The 24,798-nt window shown below is 40.9% G+C and overlaps 2 protein-coding genes across 6 annotated transcripts in view; one reads left to right on the top strand and one right to left on the bottom strand.

Moving 5' to 3' along the window:
- The window catches only part of CDK17 (cyclin dependent kinase 17), an 89,511-nt gene extending 83,171 nt beyond the window's left edge, over nt 1-6,340 (top strand). For all 4 annotated transcript variants that reach the window (XM_059473421.1, XM_059473420.1, XM_059473422.1 and 1 more), the window contains 8 exons: nt 12-135; nt 1,120-1,240; nt 1,647-1,744; nt 2,024-2,129; nt 2,908-2,950; nt 3,816-3,906; nt 4,136-4,213; nt 4,636-6,340. In XM_059473421.1, the coding sequence (XP_059329404.1) occupies nt 12-135; nt 1,120-1,240; nt 1,647-1,744; nt 2,024-2,129; nt 2,908-2,950; nt 3,816-3,906; nt 4,136-4,213; nt 4,636-4,673 (699 nt within the window). In that variant the 3' untranslated portion in view covers nt 4,674-6,340. The remainder of the gene's footprint in view (nt 1-11; nt 136-1,119; nt 1,241-1,646; nt 1,745-2,023; nt 2,130-2,907; nt 2,951-3,815; nt 3,907-4,135; nt 4,214-4,635) is intronic.
- A 4,356-nt stretch (nt 6,341-10,696) lies between these two features.
- ELK3 (ETS transcription factor ELK3) overlaps nt 10,697-24,798 on the bottom strand; it is a 36,972-nt gene continuing 22,870 nt past the window's right edge. For both annotated transcript variants that reach the window (XM_059472167.1, XM_059472168.1), the window contains exons 3-5: nt 21,267-22,052; nt 16,176-16,298; nt 10,697-13,587 (exon numbers count right to left, since the gene is read on the bottom strand). In XM_059472167.1, the coding sequence (XP_059328150.1) occupies nt 13,489-13,587; nt 16,176-16,298; nt 21,267-22,052 (1,008 nt within the window). In that variant the 3' untranslated portion in view covers nt 10,697-13,488. The remainder of the gene's footprint in view (nt 13,588-16,175; nt 16,299-21,266; nt 22,053-24,798) is intronic.

Below are 24,798 nucleotides of genomic sequence, written 5' to 3'. Positions count from 1 at the left end.
CTCTTTTGTAGCTATTTTTATATCAGATTCTTCGTGGTTTGGCCTACTGTCATAGGAGAAAGGTGTTGCATCGAGATTTGAAGCCGCAAAATCTACTAATTAATGAGAAAGGAGAACTGAAGCTTGCAGACTTTGGTATGGCCTGAAATTACTCTGTAATAGCTATTCTTTTCTCTCAGCAAAGGAAAATAATTTTTCCTTAAAAGGAGAAATGAGTACATTGGGTCTGTAGTGAATTTGGGTGTTCTCGAATGGAAAAGGAAAGTCAGCCTTTTACAGGCCGTAAGTAATCAGGATAATACCTCTGTAGGTAACACTGTCTCTCCACTTGCAGTTTGAAAGTAGTCTTACAGCTTCCTGTGAAATTGATACTTAGTCAGATCCTTAAGGTGGAGCTCATGTTGCTTCTCCTACCACTCCACAGTCACTCTAAAGCGGGGTAACCATGACAGGAGAGAGGAAGGGTTTGTTCTGGTGCTGAATTGTCAGATGTTGCACTATCACTGATACACCAAATGCCTTGGGCTTACAGTGGAGTGGGACATCCACATTTCCCTGTTGCCTTCTGTGTCTGGAAGATCCTTTGAAAGTTGTGCTCTGTGCCTCTGATTTTACCCCTTCTGTGTGAATGAAAGTTGCTCAGAAGATTGCATCTAACATGATCTGAATTTTATTGAAGATATTGCTGACAAATTGACAGTGTTAGGATGGAAAACCCTTACTGGTCCAGCACTGGTTTGGTCTGTTTCCACCATTCAGTTAATTGCTTGTTGCCTTCTGCCTTTTGCAATGTAATTTTCCAGAAACAGTGCAGTAGGTTTTCACAACAGGGAGGTGTCATATCAATCTAATGCTATTTAATGAAATTTACAGGATTAGTCCAGGTTTTGATGTGTTTACCTTTCTTCTGTGCTTAAAAATGCTGACCATGAGATTGCCATAAATACTAAAAGGCAATAGAAATCTCTTTATTAGGACCTTAAATAACATTAGGAGATGGCATGTATAATAATGATGGTATTTAGCAAGTATAATAAGGTCCTAAAAATAGTTTGTCAATTTCATACAAAAAGGATTTAAGCAAGCTGTACATGACTCTTCATTTCCCTTTTTATCAAGGATTGGCAAGAGCGAAGTCTGTTCCTACAAAGACTTATTCCAATGAAGTTGTCACATTATGGTACAGACCACCTGATGTTCTCCTTGGATCTTCAGAGTATTCAACTCAAATTGACATGTGGTTTGTATAGCTTTGTCTAATTCAAATTTTTGTTCTGAGTCAAGTTAAAAAATGTCAGCTTGGATGTTAAATAGTAACATTCAAATACACAGCCTTTGAATTTTTGTATTTAGGGAAAAAAGCAAGTCATCTTCTCCTAATGACAGGGTAATGTGGTATTTTACCATGAACTTTAATAAAATTGATTAACTCAACATCTGAAGGAAGAGGATATAATATAGCTATGACACAGGTTTTATTAGTCTTTGACAGCTCTTCTGTTACTACAAATCTTTCTAAATATTTTAATAGTAGTGTGTGGCTAAGAACCAATAATTTGTTTTAATTGAAGAGAAATCCCAGAAGCCTTTACTAGCTGAAATTAAAAGATTATTTCTGCTTCATCTTTTTCTCTGTCTTTATAAAGGGGCGTTGGATGCATATTTTTTGAAATGGCATCAGGAAGGCCTCTTTTTCCTGGTTCAACTGTTGAAGATGAACTGCACTTAATCTTCAGACTTCTTGGTAAATGGATACTTTCAGTAATGTTAAGGTTAATGCACCACATTTGTGTGAGAACTGTGGATCTTTATCTCAGAACAGTAGTATGTATATCATCACCTTTTCATCAAGATGATGAAAAATTATTTAGCTGACTGTACAGCTGAGTTTGGACAACATAGGCATGTTGAATAGTTTTTTCCCTTTCTTCTTTAAATTACAGGATTAAATGCTTTTTTTACATTTTGTTTAAATGTTTGTTTACATTTTTTAAGTTGAATTTGTTACTGCTTCTAAATGCAGGAACTCCATGTCAGGAAACATGGCCAGGCATTTCTTCCAGTGATGAATTTAGAAACTACAACTTTCCTAAGTATAAACCACAACCTCTCATCAACCATGCACCAAGGTACTTTGTTTTATTAATAGAAAATATGCATCCCTGTGGCTTTGCATATTCCTGAGTGGGAATGCATTTCTGAGTACAGTCTGCCACTGAATGGTGTAAAACTGTTCAGCAGTTGTGTTAGTGTGGGCAGATGATAATGCAGAGCAGAACCTGGTACCATGGGATTACTTCATCTGGTATCATTCTGGGTACCACAGCTCCTTAATGACCTGTGGAATGATAAACTCTGATAAATAATGTCTCCATAGCCAGAGAATTCACACAGCATTTCCTAAAGACCAGAAATTCTCTTCTGGTTATATACTCGACCCAGACCATTTGTTAAAATGGTTTTCTTGAGCAGTTTCCTCGTAATCGTTTTAAAACCATAATGAGGAAGATGAAGGGTCAGTGCAGTCATTATAAATAAACTTAATAGCAAAGACATTCATTGTCTACCTTGAAGAAGATCTAATACTGTATCCCTGTAGTAAATGAGTAGTATTAATCTTAAAAGAAATATTAAAAATATTTAAATAAATTATTGAGGTCAATCTAGTAAATGACGATCCAAACTAAGGATTTGTGTGTCCCCAGTGTTTTCCAAATAGTCCTGTTCTGAGATATTATTATGTATTCACGTTAACATCAATAAATGTTGTTTAGGTGAAAGCATTTTCATGTTTAGAAATAATTTTCAGGTTTGATATCATTTAATTAAGTCAGTTCCTCTGCAGTTTTACTTTTGTAAATACAATTCAATAACTGTTTTAACTTTTAAAAATATCTTTATTTTTAGGCTAGACACGGAAGGAATTGAATTGATAGCGAAGTTCCTTCAAGTAAGATGTGTTTTGTGGCTTTACTTTATAAAAGTGCAAGTTTTGAGTTCTAATACATTACACACAAAACATATTAGAAGTCAAAGTATTTAGCTCTGTCTCAAAGTGGAATGTGTAGCTGAGTCTGTAGTGGATGACAGATGTGAGAAGTCTGTAGAGTGAGAATTTAAAAACTGATGCTTGCTTTTTTTTTCTCCCAGAACTGATTTCTTCTCTTACTACCTTTCGTAAAAATAAAATTATTCTGTATTAGCCCTGAAAAACCTAAATCTCTTGTGAAATGCATTATTAAACCAGAACTTTTTAATACAAATACTAGATTTCTTTAGTGATTAGCTGAGCTTAGTACTAGAGAAGGAGTTAGTAAGGTGTAATATTACTCCTTGATGTTGCAGCTGTATTCAAAAGCTGAGTGGTATGTAGGTTTAGTCTTTGAATCTGTATTAAAAATGAGCTGGAAGCAAGATGGAAGGCCAACTCCTGCATCTTTGAGTAGATGCAACACTGTAACTTATTTGTGTGTGGCTTTTTAAACATCTGCATCCTTGCCTAGAATTGCACAGACGCCAAGGAGGAGGAACCTAATCATTGTACCATCTATAAATAAAGATTAGGTGTAGTTTTACCCTGTATCCATTTGCAGAAATTATTTTTACTATTTTAGCAATCTTGTTACGTGTTGACAGTACAGATTCTGATAAACCATTTGGTAGTCATGTATAAAAAGAAAGTAATGAAAAAAATTGTCCTGGTGAATTATGGGAAATGTTGAGCAGCTAGAGCTCTTTCTCCCTTTGATGAAATCACTTGGTGAAATAAGATTTTTAATGGAAACCAACACACTTGTTTGCTTTTATATTAATAGTATGAATCAAAGAAGAGAATTTCAGCAGAAGAGGCCATGAAACATGCATACTTCAGAAGTCTTGGAACAAGAATACACACTCTGCCTGAAAGTAAGAGGAGTAGTAAAGTAGCAGAATATTGTTAAGATAGTGCACTAAAGCTAAGTACGTTGTGAAAGGAAAAACCCTCTAAAGTATTAAAGTGTGTGATATCTAGTAGCTTAAATATTTGTGAATTGGAATTTTTTTTAATCTAAACTATATAATTAAGAATATCATTTTGGTCAATAAAACATAGTTTTACATTTGTATATGAATTAACTTCTTTGTTACATTCCAGGTGTTTCAATATTCAGTCTAAAAGAGATTCAATTGCAAAAAGACCCTGGCTTTCGAAATTCCACTTACCCAGAGACCGGTATGGAAAGCTTTATATTTTCTCATGCTTGCTAAAAGAATGCTGTGCCAGAGGCATTTGGAGTTGAAAAATGCTTTGTTAAATCGGTTTGTGTAAATATACTGAAAAATAAAATCCAGAATGATTTACTGAGATTCCTGTAGAGACACATAAGCTAAGTGCACAGTAAGGTGTGAGTTTTACTAGGGGTGGGCAGAGACTGTGAAGGTGAGAACATTTTGGAGTTTCAAACCAGTACTGTGTAGGGGTTAGAGGTGGCAAAGTGAAAAACCAATGCAGTGAGTGCAGTTGAAAGAAAGATGCTGAAGCTGAGTGAAGCACCAGGGGTGCTGCCTTGAAGAAGGATGAAGATCTGGATAATAACTTAATAATCCATTGTGCAAATGCTTCGGTTTCTTACCATGGTCCGTGTTGTGTTGCAGGACATGGGAAGAACAGAAGGCAGAGCATGCTTTTCTAAAGGGGGCAGTGCAGAGTCAAGCCCAAGCCTATCCTGTCAATCAAGGACTCGGATCCAAAGGCAGTGCTTTCTGTTGGTGGACTTGGAATCGCAGTTTGTCTACACTGTCCTCTTAACAGTGGAGTCTTTTTATTTCCAACCTGCAAATTATGTTTTTATATTTGTTGTCACAGTGTGACAATTTTTTGTACAGTTGGTTTTAAGGTCTCCTCTGCCACTAGAGCCAGTAGGTTACAGCTGTTGATGTAACTGTAGCTGCAATTTTTGTGCAGGACTGAGAAACACAGTGCATTATTTATTGCGGAATCATTGCTGCTAAATAACTACTGTCTGTATAGTTAACACAACAGTTCCATGCCTGAAGAAGTTGCAATGGCTTTATGATATGTGAATGCATCTGTTTCTCTTGATAAAATGTTCTACTGCTGCGGGGTTTTTTTGTATTTCTTAAACTGCAGTGTTTCCTGGAATGTAAACATAGCTTTGCTTGGCTATAGGTGAGCCATCTTTAATGCTCTAAGTTCTTGGCACTTAATTCCTTATTTAACATTGGAAATATGTGTTGAAATAGTTGAAAAATTATAATGCATATTATGTTTTTGAAAAGCACATGGTGTGAAGGTTGATTCAAACAAGTGAAAAGTAACTTTGATTTGCTCTCAGATCCTATGTTAGTTATTGATAAATTAGAGCATGGAGGCTGGACGTTTTGTCAGGCTTACTCCAGCATAACATATTTGCACATTGTTGTGCATATGGGGCCTGCAGAAACAATAACTTTTTTACCTTGTTTTTAACTTAGAAATACAAATAGTAAAAGGACAATTCATATATGTTGGACCCTGGCTTACTTTTCATTACAGAGGAACAGGACAACTAATTACACAAACATGGGAATAATGGCACACTTTTCCCACTTTGTTCCCCTCCCATTTGTGCATTTTTCACTTGAAATCAACTGGAAAGATGCAAGTTTGTACTTGAGAAGAACTCACTATGCTACAGAGCTTTTACAATGGGAACTTAGAGAGTTTTTCAGATCTTAGATGTTACCTGTTTTCCAGAGATAGTAAACATACTACTACTATGCTTATGCATCTCAGTGAGTATCATAAGTACACCCTTGGTGATGGTTACAGTATTTTTAAGCATTTGTGTTCACCTTTATGAACCTATTTGTTTAGTGCATCTTAAAGAGACTGTAAATCTTTATTGGTATATTTTGAAATGGTCATGTAAATCTTTGGCTGGTATATCATGAAAATAGTCATAGGTAACTTAATTTTTCCTGACATTCACTGTAAAACGTTCAGGGGTCCTACCATTTCTGTTCAGGAAATCTTGTAGTTTATTGTTATTTAACAGTATTAAGTGAATTTTTGTATATTTCATTTTAACTTTATTTGTGAATAGTGATTGTGGCATGTTTGGGGGTGTTTTATTAATATTTCATTGATACTAGTAAATTTGAATTGGGATTTTTTTTTAATTTTATTTTCTGGAAGAGAGAATTTCATGTGTAACGGTGACTATTGGACCACTACTGCTTTTCAGCATTTGTAAACCGGTTTTATGTTAAATCTTGTAGACCTAACAAACTGCTGTTATTTCTAACTGACCGACCTGTATTAATATTGTACTTTTGAAAGTATAAATATTATGTGGAATTCTTTGGTTTTGTTTTGAAATTTATAATAACAAAAGCCCTGTGTTGTTAAAAATACAGACTAAGTGAACTTGCGGTTCTTGGGGCATTGTTGGCAGCGTTTAGCGAGGTCCGTGTGTTGTGGGAGCCCCCAGGGTCACCTTTGGCTGCTCCTTTAGTTCCTTCAGGGCAGTGGCAGTGGCATTGATGTGGCTCATCCGTGGCTGAGGCTGCTCAGGACCTTCTCAGTGTTGTGTCCCAGTGTCCCTGCTGGTGAGCCAGCCCCGGGTGTCACCGGCCTGGGAGCGTCACGTGAGGCTCGGACACACGCGGGGCTCCCCTGATCCCAGTGCGAGCGCTATGGCTGTGGCAGAGGCACAGTTGGCACTGATGAAGAACCTTGTCCTGAAATAGTTGTTATATATATTTTTATAGTTGCTATGGATCTGATCTAGATTTTATACCGATGAACTTTGTAGGAAATACGTTGTAGACGTGACGGTGTTGAAGAAAGAAGTGTCAGAAAAACATCTTTTTTTACAGAAGTAGTGAAGATAGACTAAATGTTCACTGTGGATAAATGTGTGATTTAGCATTTCTAGAACAGTAATACTTCATAGGTCATAAAAGAACAAGTAATAATGTGACACTAATGAGTAAAGGACTTAAAGGTTTGCCTGGTAAAATGAAGTGCATTAATAAACTTAGAAAGGGATCAGCCACAGCTAACAAAAGGATGTTCCATTTTAAGTAGGAATTCAGCTTTTTTGTTACAGATGAAAAGATCTTCCATAAAATTAAAACAGTCTGTTTATAAAGAAATTTTTTCTAAGTACCTGCAAGTGAATCTGTGTTCTTCATTAGGAGGTAGCTTTAAAGAACATATTTAAGAAACTTGCCATCTGTTGTCAAACCAGTTTGGGGCTTTTTAAAATTGTCTGTTACTGAAATTCCTGCATCAGCAGAGACAGTTCTGGGGCAGTTGCCTGTTTGGGGCAGTAGTCAGCAAGTCTGAAGTTGCTGGGCATCTCTGACATTCTTTCTGTGGAATTCTGTGCTCTGCCTCCTGTCTGGCAGAGTCAAGTACTACGGACTTGGTTTCACTGTCCCCAAAAACTTAGGAGTGTTGGCCTTTTTGGGAGAAGGCTTCAAGAGTGTCAAAAACTAAGCAGAGAGTTGCTAAAAATGGATGACTTTCAGTGTTTGGTGTGACCACCTTTGCTTGATGATGTGTGATCAGTTAATGAGAAATGGCCTGCATGTCGTGGCTGATTTTAGGTAGTTATTTTTAGGAGATAACTGGTGTGTCCCACCTAGGCCAGGGTAGGGCTGGCCAGGTGTGGGTGTAGGTGTGTGTCAGAGTCAGGTGGGCTGGAAGCCAGGACAGAGGCAGGTGCTGGTGGTGTGGCTGCATTCACGTGCAGGTGAAGGTTGAAGGGGAGAGAGGGTGGGTGGAGGATGGGGATTGACAGGACAGGGTGGGAGATGGAAGGGGCAAACCAACAGCTCAGCAATGCTCTAGTGGAACGTGCTTCTCAACATGGCTGTGTTATTTTTGTGCTGCTTTACCACAGCATTAAGTAGCCAGAGTGTATCCCTGAATTGGGCAATAAAAGTTAAAATAAACAATTATTAAAGAATCAACATACTTTGTATTTGCAAATCATTTGAAAAACTGCAAAGTAGCATTCTTTGGGCTGCTTACTTGTTGTTTGTGCATGAGTTTTTCAGTGTAATAAAGGTACATTTTTTTCTGTTCTGCAATGTTAAAATGGAATTAAGGTTAAGAATACATTCTGTTATTGAGGACAAAATATATGAAAGGTATGTAGTAAATATCCGCAGGCTAAGTATTATAAACCCAGGAAATACTCAGAATTAAGGTCAGACTTTAAAGAAATCCAAACAAATCAGGGTATAGAAATACAGAGCTACAGCACATGATGACGCTGAAGAGAAATCAGAACTTGCCTTGTCTGTGACATGATCATTTTGTCTGATGAGCAGAGTTTAAGTAATTCATGCACCTTTTTAGCATATTTCAGTACCTTATTTACCTTCAGAAATTTTGGCTTTAAAACAAATGTAACATCTCTGTGAAGTGCCTTTATTTTGGGAAGGAACTTGAATGCTTATTTTATGCAGTTTGGGGGTTTTTATATTTGTAGAGATTGGGCTGTTAAAGATTTAATGCTCTCATTTTACCTTTGTGTACATCCATCCATCCATGTACACCAGTATCCATGTCATACCAATGCAGGAGACTGGCAAGATAACAAGTACAATTATGAAAGGAAGTATGTAGAAGTTGGAACATTGTAGGTAAGCTCTGACTGTACAGGTGGGATGATCCTGAAAAGTATAAAAGCCAAGCAGGTACATGGGCTTTGGAATTTCTACCATGCACCTTCTTTCATGACGTGGAGTTCAGCTGCACAAAAATCATAGTCCCGTTCTCAGCCTTAGTGGGAACCTGTTTTCACAACTGGGATTAGAGTTCATATATTCTATATTGGTTTTTTTAATCTCTTGTATGTGACTTTTACTGGGCAGTCCCTCTCTAAGTAACTGAGTAAAATTGATGTCAGAATCAATTCAAGATTTCTGACATCAATTGATGTCAGAAAATTCATGTCAGAAAACGTGAACAGTTTCCGATCATTTTTACATGTTTTCTAAAATCCCTTCACTCCAAGTTCTGTGACTTTAGAGCAAACTTAAACGTTGAATGTACACATACACACATGCTACTGTGGTAAAGAACTGCTTAATTTATTGTGCTGGCTGCATCCTTCAAGCTCACTCAAGAAGCAGGCCTGCCTGAGTGCATCACTTTTATGGTCCTCCTAATGAAATATGAGTCTTCCTTGGCTCAGATGCTCTGCCTTGAATATATTTTTCCCGAGAGAGCTGTGAAGTTCCTTCATTTGTTGCAGTGGGATCTTTCTGCTGATGGAATTACCATGGCTGTGGATTGCTAACCAGGGAAAATGCTCTTCCCTGTCTCTTCTCCAACGTGCTCCTGTAGAGCGCCTCCCTCCAGGCCTTGCTTGGTAGCGTCTGTGCTGTCACCCGCCCCTCCTCTTTCACACCCTGAGCTTGTTCAAAGACTCTTTTTTCCTTTCTTTGCTGTCTTGTTATTTGATTTGCAGGAGGGGGTAGCTGGCCTGGAGCCATGTTAGGAATTATTAAGTTTACATTTATGCATTTGCACTTCTTGGAGAGTGAATGTGAACTGATGGGAATCTTTCACAAAAGAACTCCAGCACATCCTAGAATCCTCTCTCCTAGAATGCTTTTGTCAAATACCAGCCCCTACCCAAGGCAGGCCATGATGCTGATTGCTCCAGAGTCCTTGCTTCAGGTTCATTCTGCCTTTTTCATTTAAGTAAATTCATACTGCTTCTCACTCGTGCTGTCAGTCTCTTTGCCCTCAAGAAATAGGTTTGTACTCCATCTGTGCAGAGCACTCACACATTAATTCATAATAGCAGTTACAGTTCAGGGCTAAAACGGATTTTAAAAGTTGTAGTCTTCTGACTTTGGAGGGTTATGCTTAAACCTGAGGCCTGTGTTTGTTTATCCTACAGGATATACAGACAGTCTGAAGATCAGAAGGGAATAGAAATGCCCTTACATAAAAGACTACCTGTACTTACTGTGCCTTTCCTAAATTCATTTGGGTGTCATGATGGCTTCTGAAGATGTTTCCCATAGGCACGAGATCACACAGCTTTTTAATGCAGAGGGTTGTTCTGTTAGAATTAACCCTATAATCTTGTTGGAAAGGACCAACTTCCCTTTAAACAGAAACCTAATTGACAGTTCTTCACTTCTTTGGTAGCTATTTCCAGATGGAGAATGACCCTGTCTGATGAGACCAGTTTTAGTCAGACAAAACAAATCATTCTTTCTTGACATCATGAATGTGTGTCAGGTCTTTTGCTATAGTTTATCTCCTATCACTGTTTCCCCCACCTTGAAAGTTTTCTTTAGAACTGAAGCTGCTTACATGTGCCAGGGCCACAGGTGTGCACAAGCTCTTGGCAAAGCTGCCCTGTAGCTGTGGCCCTCCTGGAGGATAACTTGCTTTCCTGAAGTAACAAGGTGCAGGTAAGCCAAACATACCCTAATGGTGCACCCACCCTGTATTATATATATATATACATATACTGTACCTATACCCAGGTAACTGGGAACTTCTTGTGTTTTGCTGAAGCATACACAATAAATTGCAAATCTTGTAATAAATCCCCCGATTATGATCAAATTGCAATTACCACCAAGAATACTGAAAAGAGAATAACTCCCATTTTCTTCCCCAGGATTGTTGGCTTGGAGCTCTCCCTGCCACAGAAATATTGACACTTCCACAGTATTTATTTAAAAACATTTATTTGATTTTTCTCTACAGTTAAAAAGACGCCTGTTAATAAAATTCAGTAGATTACCAATAGAATATTTTCTTCAAAGCATAAGGCATAACAGTCAAGTGTTTCATATAAGTGTTAGACTTGAGGGGCTGGACTCTATTTGTATAAATACTTCCCAATAGCAAAAGCCTTTGTTCCACATTCCTGACTGATTTAGAAGGCAGATTTTGACAGCCTATTTTTTTCAGCTGAAAAGACAACTAGCAGAAGATGTGTTCTCTTGCTATTTTTATTCTCTCAAAGATGAGAAGACAGCACTTCTTCCCACTTTCTGTCTTCCATTGTTTTATTGGATTCTCTCAGATCCTTTCCAGTAATTTTTTCAAATAGGATTTTGTCCCAGAATTTTTGTTCTCTGCTATCTTTAAAAAAAGTACAAAATCATTTAAGGGCTGGAAAATGGGAGGGGAGCTCTGAGTGTGTTGAGCCTTTTGAGAAGAAAAAAATCCGCCTTATTAATAGTAAAACCTTGGAAGAAATAAAATCATGGGAATCTGGGTACTTCTAAGAATCTCTTCTCTGTCACACACTCCCTCCTCTCATGGTCAGCAGTTTTTTTGCAGTGTAATATTCCATACTAGTATGTCTTCGTCTTTTTAAACTCAGAGTGAGAAATACCATCTCAATGTTGGGTTCTCCTGTTAGCTACAGTGGCACATACAAGTCAAGTCTCTATGCTGCTGTTCATGCCTTATAGGTGTAAGTAGATATTCATGGGTTTTTAAAAATGAGGCAGGAGTCGGCTCTTTAGGTGAAATAATTGCCTCTCTGTTACTTGTTGAAAAATATTCCATGTGTCTGGGAGGAATGCATTGGAAGAGAAATGTTCAGTCTGCAAGCCCTTGTGATTTATCTCCACTAACCTTGTCAATCCCATCAGTTAAACACTGCCCTTTGTTCCAACCTATTCTGATTTTACTTTGTATAAAATTTGCATTTACTCACAAATTTTGCGTAGGTTCATCTTCTCTTTTTGACTCCATGGGGTGGCACATCTTGAGCTCTTGAAACACTGAGTCGAGCAAATGCCGTCCCAAGTGCTTCATTTGTTCTCCTCATGTCTGGCATTCAATTGCTGTCTTTATCAGCTGCTACCTACATGGCTACAGCAGTTTTTATCTCTGCAAGTGGAACTGTTGAGTAGTTTTTGGTTGTGCAACCCAGGAGCCTGAGGAAAATTCCTGTTATCTTTTGTCAACCACCTCTGCCCCAAAAATGGCTTTTCAACATCAGAACTGCATTAATAAAATGTTTATTTAGCACCTTTCAGGTTGAAGGATCCAAAAGCACTTTACAAATAACTACACACATCATCACTGAAATGCATCCAGGCAGAATATCAGCAGACAACTCACTGCATACAGTTCAAGAAGAACAGACCCTGGCCAGCTGCTCGGCCAGAAAGCAAAGTTGAGGTTTGAATGACCTGTCACAAAGAGGGATTGGATTTGGGGTTGGCTTTTAAGGTCTCATCTGAAAAACCGACACACTAAAGCTGTATTCAAACCAATTTAGCCACATCAGGAAACTGAAAATTTGCATCAGCCCTGCCAGGATTAGAGTCTGTGGTGCCAGGGAGTCTGGCCTGATCCTAACCTGACATTTAGATGACTAAACCATCCCCTCAAGGTAGAAGACATACCCAGTAAATTCAAGTTGCAAGTATATAGTAACACAGTGGTGTTTTTTCATCCAGAATTCAGCTGTTTATACATAAACATCCCACATGTAGAGTCTCTGCCTCTTTGCAAGCACCAGGCATCAATTTACAGACCTGCAGCTTCTCCAGCTTTGGGGGAAGGGGAAATGTGACCTTCAGAGCTTGAGTAGCTACAATAGTCTTTCCAGGGAAGTTGTAGAAGGCACTTGGCACAGCTGAACAAAGCACCTGGAAGTTATCGGGAATGATCCTCATTCCTTGGGAGGACAAAGATTACCTGCACTCTTTCCAGACATAATGTTGACAGTTCATAAGAAGTATAGGCCAAATAAATTCTGAGCTCAAATGCTGGAGACGTCTCATGAACATACACAGCCCAGCTCCTCCTTGTTGCAACTTGACAGAAGAACTTGGGCATAAATGTGTAAATGTGGCTTTGTTACTCTGAACTACATCTCCTGGCCGTAACAAGGATTATGTTTTCCACTTCAGCAAAGGAAAATTATAAGGCTATTTTTATACAATTTGAAAGCACTTAATACAAAGTTACATTAATACACTGCATCATATGGCCTATCTGTGGAGAAAATACTGAAATACTAATGGGGCTGTTCAATACTAATTTTTTTTCTTTCAACTTTTTATCTTAATACTAGAAAATATATAAATCATTTACATGACTTTATGCAAAAGAAGGCACAGCCGGTTATAGTTTACACAAGCGCAATGCATAATATGCAGCAAAAGGGATTAAAAAGAAGCTTCACATCCCTAATAGATACATTGTTGCAATCCATTAAGAAAAGTACTTCATCAACAACAGAAGTGTTCAACACTTGAGAGCTATGATATAAAAAAATTATAATTCATTTAATGCATAACAGATTTATATATTTTTTTATATATAAACACTGTTGAAAAATGCTAACATAATAAAAGTAGATTATCCATGTAATGAAAAGTGCAAACCAAAGTAATAAAGGGTTTCACAATGTCCTTCTCATGACACAGGAAAAACTAGCCCATAGGAATGAAGTGTTAAATCCACCAGTACATCCTTGGTGTGATGAGGCATCATCAGGATTTCTGAGCATTTGGAGAAAGCAGTATTGGTGAAGAGGCTCTGTCCAGACTGGGGAGTGGCACTGGTATGTGACCATTTAGCAGAGTTGGAAACTGTAAGAGGCCAAAAGGTAAAAATCAGTCCTTATCTGAAAACATTCAGCCCAAGAAGCACCTGGATTTAGCATTAGCAACTGGCTCCAGATCGTTTCAAGAGTTGTGATGCCTATACAATAAGACATCTACCAAATGCCTGCATCAGTCATTAGGAATGCAAGACAGAGGACAAAACCTGAATAATTTGTAAATGCACGAGGATATAAAAACCTGTTATTGGCTATTTTATATATAAATGTTCACATAGTACATTTATCATCACCCTGGAAAAGTGAACACTACAGAGCAATCTTTGCCATCCATTCTGTTTCCAAAAGTATTTTTTCTGTTTACACATTATTAATTACAATACATCCCTTTTGTCTTTCTTTTATGCAGGAAAGAGTTTGGCAAAAGGGAAAGTACAGATGTAGTTTTATAGCAGAAAAAGTATACCTGGGGATACAAAGTTAGGGGAAAATTACTCTCAAGTAATTACAGTTTCTGTGTTCACTCAGAAACTACAAACTAGCTCCACCATTCAGCAGGTGAAGCAGAACGTGTCGTCATTTATTGTGGAGTCATTTATTGTCACCTGCTGCTTCAGAAGTGCTGTGCACAAACCTTATCCAGTACAGAAGCTGTATATTCCTAGTTCACAACAGCATCGTGACTGCACCTTGCCTGCAGGGTGGGTATTGACTAGTTCTTAACATCTGACCTGACAAAAAAATAAAGCAAGTAGGTGGAATAAACTTGCTGCAGCATGAGGCAGGAATTATGCCAGTGGTAGATGCTGATCTGGCCTCGAGGCCCAGCTCCATGGGCTGTGCTGCGTTTCTGTTGCCTTGAGGAAGACAGAGCTGAACAACTTCAAGCACCTGGTGTATTTTTACCCCTTATCAGATCAGTCCTTGGACAGCCAATTGTGGTGTAACCACGCCCTCCACCTGCATATAATAACGTGCTCCTAACAAGTTTCCTCTTCCACTCAGATGGTGGTTGGTGATTCCTGTCTTCCACCACTCCATGTAAAGCTGGGCCAGGCAGCACGGTGCTGCAGGGCACCATGCTCCTGGTGTGGCCCAAACTGCCTGATGCCTCTGCTTTAACCACACCAAACCTCAGGAAATGCTTCTATCACTTGTGCCAAGAGTCATTAAAATACAGAAACTGATTACAAGCTCTTCCCTGGGTATGCATGGAGCGTGGGCTGGCCTATGAGGCAGCCTGAGGAGAGCTTTACCCTGCCGCCTACACTGGCTGACCCATCGTGGGCCTGGCCAGAATTCAGCTGTGGTTTTTGCTTCCTATTTGCTGTTAAAATAAGGCTTTGTGCTCTACAGCTTGTCATCGTGGCATCTGCTTGAATCAAGCATCATTTACAAGGCCCTTTGGGTCTCTCAGCAGGGAAAGCCAAGGCCACTCCTCACTTTCAGTTCTCCCAGGGAACGGCCAACATGTGTCTGTACAAACTCATTCCAGGTCTCAGCCCAGGCACTTCTAAGGTGAAATGTCTGGCTGTTTCTAGCCATGTGTGCAAAACCAAGGTCCAACAGGGACTAATGAGTTTATTGGAAACACAGATAAGGAGGCCTGAGCTCCATGTGCAGCTGGAGGTAGAAAGACTGATAATCCCAGTACCTGAGCAGCTCCTTGAGCTGAAGCCCTGGATTTGGGCAGTCAGCCTTCCTGAAGGTTCAGAGACTAATACAGGGTCCCTGTCTAGCAGTGGCCTTCTCCTCTGTTAGTGCTGGCCCTCCACAGCCCTTGGGGTGTTCATTCCAAGCGTGTCCTTGAACCTTCAGCTGTGCAGATGATCATTGGGTTCCTTGCCAATCAGTAGATCAACATAATTTCTTCTGTGACTTAATGAATCAGCTGTACTGCAGCAACTACAGCTGGAGCTGCAAATACCATGCCCACTGTCTTCTTCCTGAGCCTCAGACAAATGCTGCAGCTGACTGCTGTGGCCATTGTGGGTTATTTAGTAACTTCTGTATTTACCACATCTCTATAAAACTTTGAGAATTTTACTCTACCAATACTCAGGAGAGAGTGGACACAATGCTGCCTTTCTGCTGTTACATATGGCAAGGTCATGCCCAGAGGTGTGCCCTTGGTTGAGGACACATGGATAATTGGCAGGAGAACTGGAAATGGAACCTGGAGTTCAGAGAGCCTTGTCTTTCTGAGTGAGAAATAGCTCATTAGGACAAAAGGATAAACCTACACTCACCTCACTGGGTGAGATCCAAACTGTCTTGGTGTTCCCAAGTCTTTGTTCCAGCCCTCTCCTGGCAGGTCACTGGTCTGCACTCTTCCTGCAGCTCTGAGCTGTTACCTGCTCTCTCCAGGGTCCAGCATTTATTTCTCTTTCCTTCACACCATGTATGTGTGCTTTCTGCAGCAGACACTGCCCTGTAGGTTCTGACTGTGCTGCCAAGGACTGGAAGAGGGTACAAGTAAGTAGGCCTCTTTAAAAGTAGGCCTATATTTTCTTGATCTGTTTGAAAAGCTCCAGACTGATATGAAGAGATGTTCCCACAATGTCTCTTCCATATGTATGCATTTAGCAATGAAACCTGTGCACTGGGAAGGCCTACCTGGAACAGAGTGTTTGGTCCCTGCAGCCTGGCAGGACTCAGAGGAGCAACAGGACTGAGGCTGCTCCAGAAGTGAATGCTGGACAGCAGCGGGCTGGGGGTCAGCAATAATCCATTGGGGGTCTGCAAGACAAAAAGCACACCATGATGCACAGCTCAGAGTTACAGCTCCATGCAGCACTCACCACCCCTAAAGCCTTACACAGCATCTAATGGCTCTATTTTCCAGTGAATTCAGACAAACAGCATGGTCAGCAGCAACTGCCCATCCAGCCCTGCATCCTGTCTCTGGATACCTGCACATTTCACATTCCTACATATGCAAATTGATTTAATTTCTGTTTGCTTAACAAGATGCACAGTTATTGTTTATTTGAACCACACTCATGCAACTGTGTAACATACAGAATAACACCATGTGTGTCCCAGTGCCTGCCTGCACCACCGAGGCTCCTTCAGAAACAGTGGAACCTTTTGAAGGGCAGCAGTTCCTTCACCTGCCTGCAGCTTTTGAGGCATTACTACAGTTGTGTGTGGAGCTGAAAGGGTCACTGCTGGCCTGTGACATTTCCTCCCCTGCTGGCACCTCTCTGTAAAGGAAGAAGGTTCAAGAAGCTGGCAATGCATGGGCTGAGCAGGGAGAGACACGTGTATGGGCTGGTGCCCAGGGGGACAGCAGAGAGCACAGCTGATTGTTTGAAAAGAACCAAAATGGCAAGAACTTGGAATCCAAGGCTTTTCCCAACTCAGAGGTGCCTCCTTCCACTGCCACAATGCACAAGAATTGCTGGGATTGCCCTCAGCATTCTTAAAAGCACAGTTAGAGGGGAGGTAGAGTTAGAGAACATGCAAATCTTCATTCAAATGAAGAATTATGTGAATAATTCTGTATCCAGACTAACTTTTATCATGCCAAAAAAAGAACATGTGACACTTTTGAAAAAAGTATTTGGCATAATGAGTTAATCTCACCAGTAATCTTGATGCCAATTATCAAAATCAGTCCTATTTAGCAAAGCACTTAATGGAATTTGAGTGCACACTTAGCAAGCAAGCATGTGCTTTGCTATGTCAAACAACTGTCTCAGTGTTCTGCTAAACTGGGGCATCCTTTTGTCCAGAGTTTAAAATACATAAAGAGAAGACAGAAGACAGAGAGTACCTGCATCTCCCTGCAGTAACCAGCAGGTCATGTGTTCTGGTGCTCCCCACCAGGCCAGAAATACAAACTCCCATTCAGGGCAGTTCTAGCTAGGGGTGTCCCTTAGCAGCTGCTGACACCAGGGCCATCACACCTGCTCTGTGCCAGCCCCTGCAGCCCCAGGCTCACACAGGCACTGCCATGCTCTCTGCGTTTGGAGTGCCAGATTCACCTGCCCAGCAGTGCCCAGGGCATCGGCTGTGGTGTCTGGGGCTCAGGGCAGGCACACGGAACTCAGACCTGCTGTGACAGTTCACAACAGGGTCAGGCAGTTCCTTTGGCACCAGCAGGAGAGGTGGGAAAGACAAGGAGCAGCAGGCATTAGTTATCCTGGTGATTCTGAAAGGCTCTTTAATACAAAGACCTTGGCTGCTCTTGAATGGTTTTGCTGAGGAATCTCAAATGAAGTGAGATTTGTGGAGAAATGTGCAGGGAAAGGACTCTGCCACCTTCACTGTGCTGAAGGTGGATCAAAACACCAAACCCCATGGAAGAAACCATGTTTGTTCCAAGGAGTAATAAACCTGTGCTAGTAAATCAGCAGGTCACAGGAGTACCAGTCAGGGTTGGGATATATCTGCATGCCAACAAAAGGGGCAAAGAGTGGGTGAAAGCCTGGCATGGAGAAGACGTCAGTCTTGATCTCAGTAAGTGACAGCTCTTGTCAAAAAAAAAACAAACCAAAACAAAAAAAACCCCAAAAAACTAAACCAAACCAAACAAACAAACAAACAAAAAACAAAAAAAAAAAAAAAAAAAAAAAAAAAAAAAAACCAACAAAAAACCACTTAACAAGCAGGCACTTGTCAACAGTTCTTTACAAACACTCCCTTTCCAGGAGCATGGTGCTTTCATGGGGAAGGAAATCAGCAGCACCAGCAAGAGCCCCTCTCCTGTGCCACATTTCAAGCTGATGCTCCACTGGCAGGCGGCTGCTGGTGGAGATTTAAGAGACTGACAACACACTGAATTAGGTCAGGATAAATACTCAGATCTACTTACAGAAGAGCCTACTAACCTTAAAACCAAAGATATAAGTAGCTAGACCAAACAACATTCAACCAAGGACACAGTACTGTGGCACCTGTACCAAGAACTCCCGTGGTTAGCCTCCATTCTTTATTTTTTCTCTAAGAAGCTGCAGATATCCAGAACTCAAAGTGCAGTTCTTGAGGGATCTTCTGAAAATAATGAGGAAGACTTGGAGATGTTTTCTCCTACCTAGATGCAGCCAAAGCAAGTCTTCAGAGAGACCTGAAAAACTGAGTTGCCCTCCATTCATCTCTGGAAGCACACTGACATGCCTAAAACAGTGCTAAGCAAAGGCTCATATCCTTTGATGAGCAGAGCACTCTGCAAGTCTGCAAGTTCTGCCAGAACCAAGAGCCAGCCAAATGAAGTCTCCAAATCTGTTTAATATTTAATGCAGAAAGAGCACAGGGCATCCCAGGCTTGTTCTCAGTATTGTCTCAGCCAAGTATCAAAACCACCAGAGGAAATCTAACTGTAAACAACACCACAGGACAGCCTATCCCTAAATTACATGCAAAAATTGATGTGTCACTTCATTTTCTGCCCACATGCAGCCATGCATCTGGTATTAGATGTAGAACCCATTGGGAAGTTCCTTGTGAAACATAAGTGTAATCTAAGCACAGGAACAGTTTAAATAGAAATAATTCATTGCACAGAGAGGATTCTGTTAAGCAATGATGCTCATGCCTCCTGACTTCTGTGACAATGTGTGTAAGTACAATCTTGTCGCTGGCAGCTGTTAGAAAGCAGGCAAGTGCTGTCACACATACATTTCTGTTCTAATATTGATTGTGTGTATCATGTGCCCTTTCACAGCATTCCACCTGAGGGTATTCCTCATGACCAGCAGGTACAGTGGAAAGCCATTTGGAGAATCCTCTCAGGCAGCAGCACCTTCTCAGAACATACATCACTCCTGGAGCAGACATCCTGTTCTGCACCTGCCCCTGGCAGCAGGTGTTCACACTGGGATCTGATAAATCAGAGAACATTTGAGATATGATGCATGTTCTTCCTTGGATAATGGGATGAACAGCAGATTTCCTGTCTAAATTATGGCTTTAGCTATTCTGCCTTGTGATATTACAGTTATCTGAACACAGCTGCTATGTAGTTTTCATTTTGTATTCACTAGGATGAGTGTTTAGGATGCAGGGTGCTTCTTATCCACACTAGAAAAAGAAGGCTAAAGGAGAGAATAAAAGCTATGTTGCTGTATAGCCAAAAGTTTAAATAATTAGACCTGGGAACTACCCTACACAGATGCCGTATGCCTCTTCTGTGATAGGACAACCTGCAAGAAAGATTTGTGATGGCTTTAAGTTGGGTAACATTCAGCACAGCCTTAGCTATCCCTCCTGCTAAAGCAGTGCCACAATCCTCAACATAATCCCCTTCTACATCTTTCAGGGCAGTAAGTACACCAGCTCATAGGTGCATGGGAAAGTTAAATATTCAAAGAAATAATTACAAAACCAGGAAACAAATCTCTGTTCATCCTGTGGTTTGGGGGCAGCAACAGATAAAAGTGGGTTTGAAATAACTCATACTGTCATTGTGTCTGGTTGGCATCTGATATTGTCAGATTTGCTCACTGTGAAAAAAATACTGTGGTGATACCACAGTTAGAGGACGTAAGTTTGTCAATGCATCTCAGTTTTGGTTTGCCACACTTCTGTTCTTCCTGCCAAACATAACTTCACTTAAAGGCTTTGTGATGTCAAGAATGAAGGTGTCAGCTCACAAGTGCTCTTTTTGGTGACACAGCTTTGTATCTTGGTGGCTTACAGGTGTGCCTGAGCTGCACAAACTCACTCTGCAGCCAGCTGACAAGCTCAGGAGAGCAAGTGCTGTGCTGGCTGAGAGCACTTGCCAACACTCCCTCCTGCCAGCCCTTGTGCCGTGCAGCACACAGTGCTGTCCACATCAAACACCTCCAACACCTTCAAACAGGGAAGAGGGGATGGGATTCTGGATACCATGGGTCTTCTAGGCAGCGTGAAGTGAGTGAGGGCTTGTAACACACCTTGGTCCTCATTATTTACTGTCCACTTTGCTGCATTCAATGCCAGAATTTGCATCAACTGCTACTTCAGGGCTGGGGATCTTGGGGGATATTCCACATTGGGATAATTTTATTCTTGGATTACTTTTGGTCTAATTTTGAGGTGGTATTGTAAGACAAAACTCACCAATGAACATACTGAGTCATATCTACATGACTTTATCCTTCTGCTCTGAACTCCCAGGCTTTTTTCATAGACTAGCTTGAAAATGAGAACTCACTGTTGACATTACCACAAATATGTTATTAAATAGAACAAAATAACCTTCCGGTTATTCTATAGTTCTGTGCTGAATGGAAGCTCTGGCAAGTACTCTGTGAATCTGTACATTAAACTGACTTCAGAGCCTGTCTTAGAAACCACTTAATTTGCTCTGTGTTCAGAAATTAACAAAAAGTTAATTTCTGTTGAATGGATTGCAACATCTAGCAGAGAAATCTAACCAAGCATCCCACATGCTCAAGTTGTGACCTACAAAACCCCTGTGGTTTTCTTTTTGGCTTTTTCCTGTTTGATTTGTAGATCTGGAGGCTGGTTTAAACTGATAAACAATTAACTAATGGCTGTCCATTTCCTTATTCTTTCAGGCAGTCTGTGAACTGTGATGGATTTCCCACACTCAATTAGGAACAAATCCCAGGAGAAACCTACTTTCCACCCCTTGTTCAGATTTCTGCTGCATTTCCCTCTTTCCCATATGTTGGGGTATTCTCCCACCAGATGATGACAGACCCACAGAACTGACAGTTGGCCACAAGGAGGGAATGCCTGGAGACAGGCAGGTCTTACCTGTGCAGTGAAGAAAGCTGGAGTCAGGGATCCTGAAGGAAGCGCGGGGCTGTTGAGGGCGATGGAACCGATGTCAGTGCTGGAGAGAATCATAGGTGGGGCAGAGATTTCCAAGCCTTTGGGTTTTTTAGCCTTTGGGGGAAGAGATGGGGATTTGGCCTTAGAGCCTGAGGAGAGGTTCAGAGGCTCAAGGGAATCTGAGTCGTGGCAACTGGAGTCAAGGAAGAAGCTCTTGTGTTCTGTAGGGAGGGGTGAGGTGGGAGACAGAGATGGTGACCTGGAGGAGGATGATGATGGAGATGAAATGCTGGCACTGTTGGGTAGCATTAAGGAAGATATTTTAGCTGAAGAGTTGAGGAAAGCAGAGGCAGCTGCTGTTTCAGAAGTAGAAGGCAACGACACCATGGGCCTCATAACTTGTTTGTCTGTTTTGTTTGTCACAAATCTGATAACAGTTCGGACTTCTTCCACTGGTGTGTTTCCTTCTGACTTCTCCAGTTTTTCTGTTTTGATGGTCTTGTAAGGGTCTGGCTGGTTCTGCAGAGAGTTGATAGTGAAAGAGGAGTAGAGGCCAGAGTGGATATATTCGTTACGGCTTGTGCTTTTCAGTGCTGACAAGCTGTGCTTGTGCTGATCCCTGCTCTCCGGAGGCATCTTACAGTCGCTGTCCTGCAGCAAAAGGCTCTCTCTGCTGATTTCCACAGCATGGGGATCCATTTTTAAAATCTCAGGAAAGGAGACAAACTTGTATACAAACTTTTGTCCGATCACTTTCTTGATGATGTTCTGCAAATACAAAGAAGGTGCTAGAAAGATCAGTGCTTCAGAGGCACCCAGTACTGCGCACACAAGGGCAGGGGGCACTGCCCCTCATAAAGCTATGCAGGTCATTTTGTGGGGCTCCAAATGCTGATCACCCTTGGCTTATTCTAATACCTTTCTCTGCTCAGCCAGGGAGTTCACTCCTGGCTCCTCATGGTTTCCAACAAAACCACCATCACTTGGTGACAAAGACCTACTGGTGGCCTGTTTCACTTCTGCTTCCTCTGAAGCAGCTTGGGAATATTTTCTTTCCAGTAAAAGCAATTCTGCTGCCTTGTGGATTCGAGCCATGCCATCACTTGCGTTCCACAATAAATGCAAACTCCTTCATTCATGCCACCTAAAACTGACACCAACACCTGAGGATGAAGTACTCTCAGAATGTCTGCAAGGGACAAAACCACCTCAGCCTCCTGGCCCCAGTTATTTACCCTCTGTTCCTTACCACATAAGGAAAGGATTGAGCTAAACTTACAGTGACTGTCTTTCTGCCAATGATCGTGAACTTGTGTCTGTGAAAATGCAACCCCTTGCATAGGCTGGAAAAGTAATTGTGTCCTGCAATATCCCCTACACCATCTCCAGACCTGCATTAGGCTCAGGATGCTCACTGGTGCAGGCAGAAGGTTTTCATCAGTCTAAACTGACTATGGAAATTAATTATTGAAAAAGTCCCAGACCTCTCAAATGTTTGTAGAACCATTTATTTTTTTCTTGAAATGTTCCCTTTATGTAAAGAACTGATTCTTTTGAGACTTTTTATCAGCCTCCTGTTGCTAGTCCTAGTGCTCCTCCTGCAAACCCAGGTTGGCTGCCTGCTCTGACACACTTCCCAAGGGTATGTGTGCTCCTCCACAAAGGCACTTTATGGCACAGGCCTGGCTTAGGGGCTGGAACATTTACCACCCTAAGCCAAGTGCTGCAGAACAAAACAAGAAATGTGTCCTGAGATTTCCGTGCTAATTTCTCTCTTCTTGAAACCCCTGGTGGAGAGTTTGTTAAGTTGCCTCTGAAAAACCCTTTCCAAGAGGCTTCCCTTTAGTCCAGCACATCTGCTGCACCTCCAGCTGGTATTCTGCAGACATCTGCTCTGCTGTACATATGGGAATGTAAATATTTACAAATTTCCTAAAAATCTAATTGGTTTTTCATTCTACCACAGCTTCTGACACCAATAGTGGAAACATTTGTTAAGCTGTCTGAAAATGAAACAGAAAATTAAGGAAAAGGAAAAGAGACATCATCTTTCTCTATATATAGACAACAAGTAGTTCTGGGTGCTTGTACTGCCTGCACTACACCTTGCTCAGTCACAAAAGCAAAGGAGCATTTTGTGAAAGAAGAATCTGCACTTGAGTGTCAGAACCTTTGCTGTCCTTCAGCTGAGCTACTTCACTCTGTAATTCATCTGTCTGAATGTCCTGGCATTTCATTCAGGCACCTCCTTGAATACAAAACTAACCCTACAAAAGAATGAATACAAAAGAGCCCTGGGATGCAGCTTTGCATCACAGGTCAGGGGCTGTGGCACAAATAGAGAATGTTGTTTCCCAAGGTGATAACAGGGATCTGTAGCAAAGAGAATAATTAAATTCAACAAGTTCAGACTAAAGGCACAGACTGCCCTCTTCCTTGCTGAACTGTACACACATCTACTCACCTGGCAGATGCTGCAGTGTCTTTTTTTGCCCTCCAGAGGTTCAGGACAAACAAGTAGCCCACAGAATCTCAGACTGCATGAGCTTTAATTCCCATGGCTTTGAGTTTGGCCTAGACTTTTTTTTTCATTGCTAATTAGGTGCAACATTGGATGATTGCATTTTTTCTGCACTCTCAATATTGCATTCTCTTTCCAAAGAGCAAAATCTCCAAACTACTCACATATGAAAAAAAAAAAAAACATCCCAACTGGATTTTTGTTTTCTTTCTTTTATATATATTTTTTTATATTTTAATGTAAAATAATGCCTCTCCTTTGCTCCTGGTAACTTTGAATCAAGCACTAGCAACTGAGATTCTCCTTGGAAAATGTGACTCCCAGCAGAACAAGATTAAATGTATTTAAGGATTGAACTTTTACACTGATGCAGGCTTGAAACAGGGGAACATTGCTATAAAAAGCAACTGAACGGACTGGTGAGTTTATACTTCCTTTGTTATTATTAAATACAGTTATATTTTAAGAACATTGCAGTGCTGCTCCTCCAACTCTGTCAGCCTGCAGCAAAGGCCCACTTAACGATGGCTGGAGATGAAAAGATTCAAGTGCAGATTCCTCAAGCACTTTGCAGGCTTCTCTTAAATGTGTAGCCTGAGGAAATCTCCACTGGCATGCAAGAGAAAATAAGGACACAAATTAATGAAGTGCCTCGGAAAGGCACTGATTTTTCCATATTCTTTTGACAAATAATTGAAGGTAAAAAGCAGCATATTTTTACCATCACCTCAGTGATCTGTCAGAGTCATTCTGAGCTATGACAGTTCAAACCACAGAAGACAGTGACAGGCACCACAACAAGCAGTTTGAAAGGACAAAGAATTGTGCCTTCTTGCATCTGCAGAAGACTAGACCACTTGCTTGGTAGCAGGACAGTAAGTGTATGTGAACATTTAGCCCTCTTTTGTTGTTGTTCTTTGAATTTTCTATGTAAATTCCCTCATGAACAGGTTTGCAATGAGTGCTAGTGGCTGCTGGCCAGGCCTGCAGGGA

This window comes from Ammospiza nelsoni, chromosome 5, assembly GCF_027579445.1.
Source record: "Ammospiza nelsoni isolate bAmmNel1 chromosome 5, bAmmNel1.pri, whole genome shotgun sequence".
Taxonomy (NCBI): Eukaryota; Metazoa; Chordata; class Aves; order Passeriformes; family Passerellidae; genus Ammospiza; species Ammospiza nelsoni.
The sequence above is the reverse complement of the archived record's forward strand: the minus strand, read 5'-3'. Positions and strand labels throughout refer to the sequence as shown.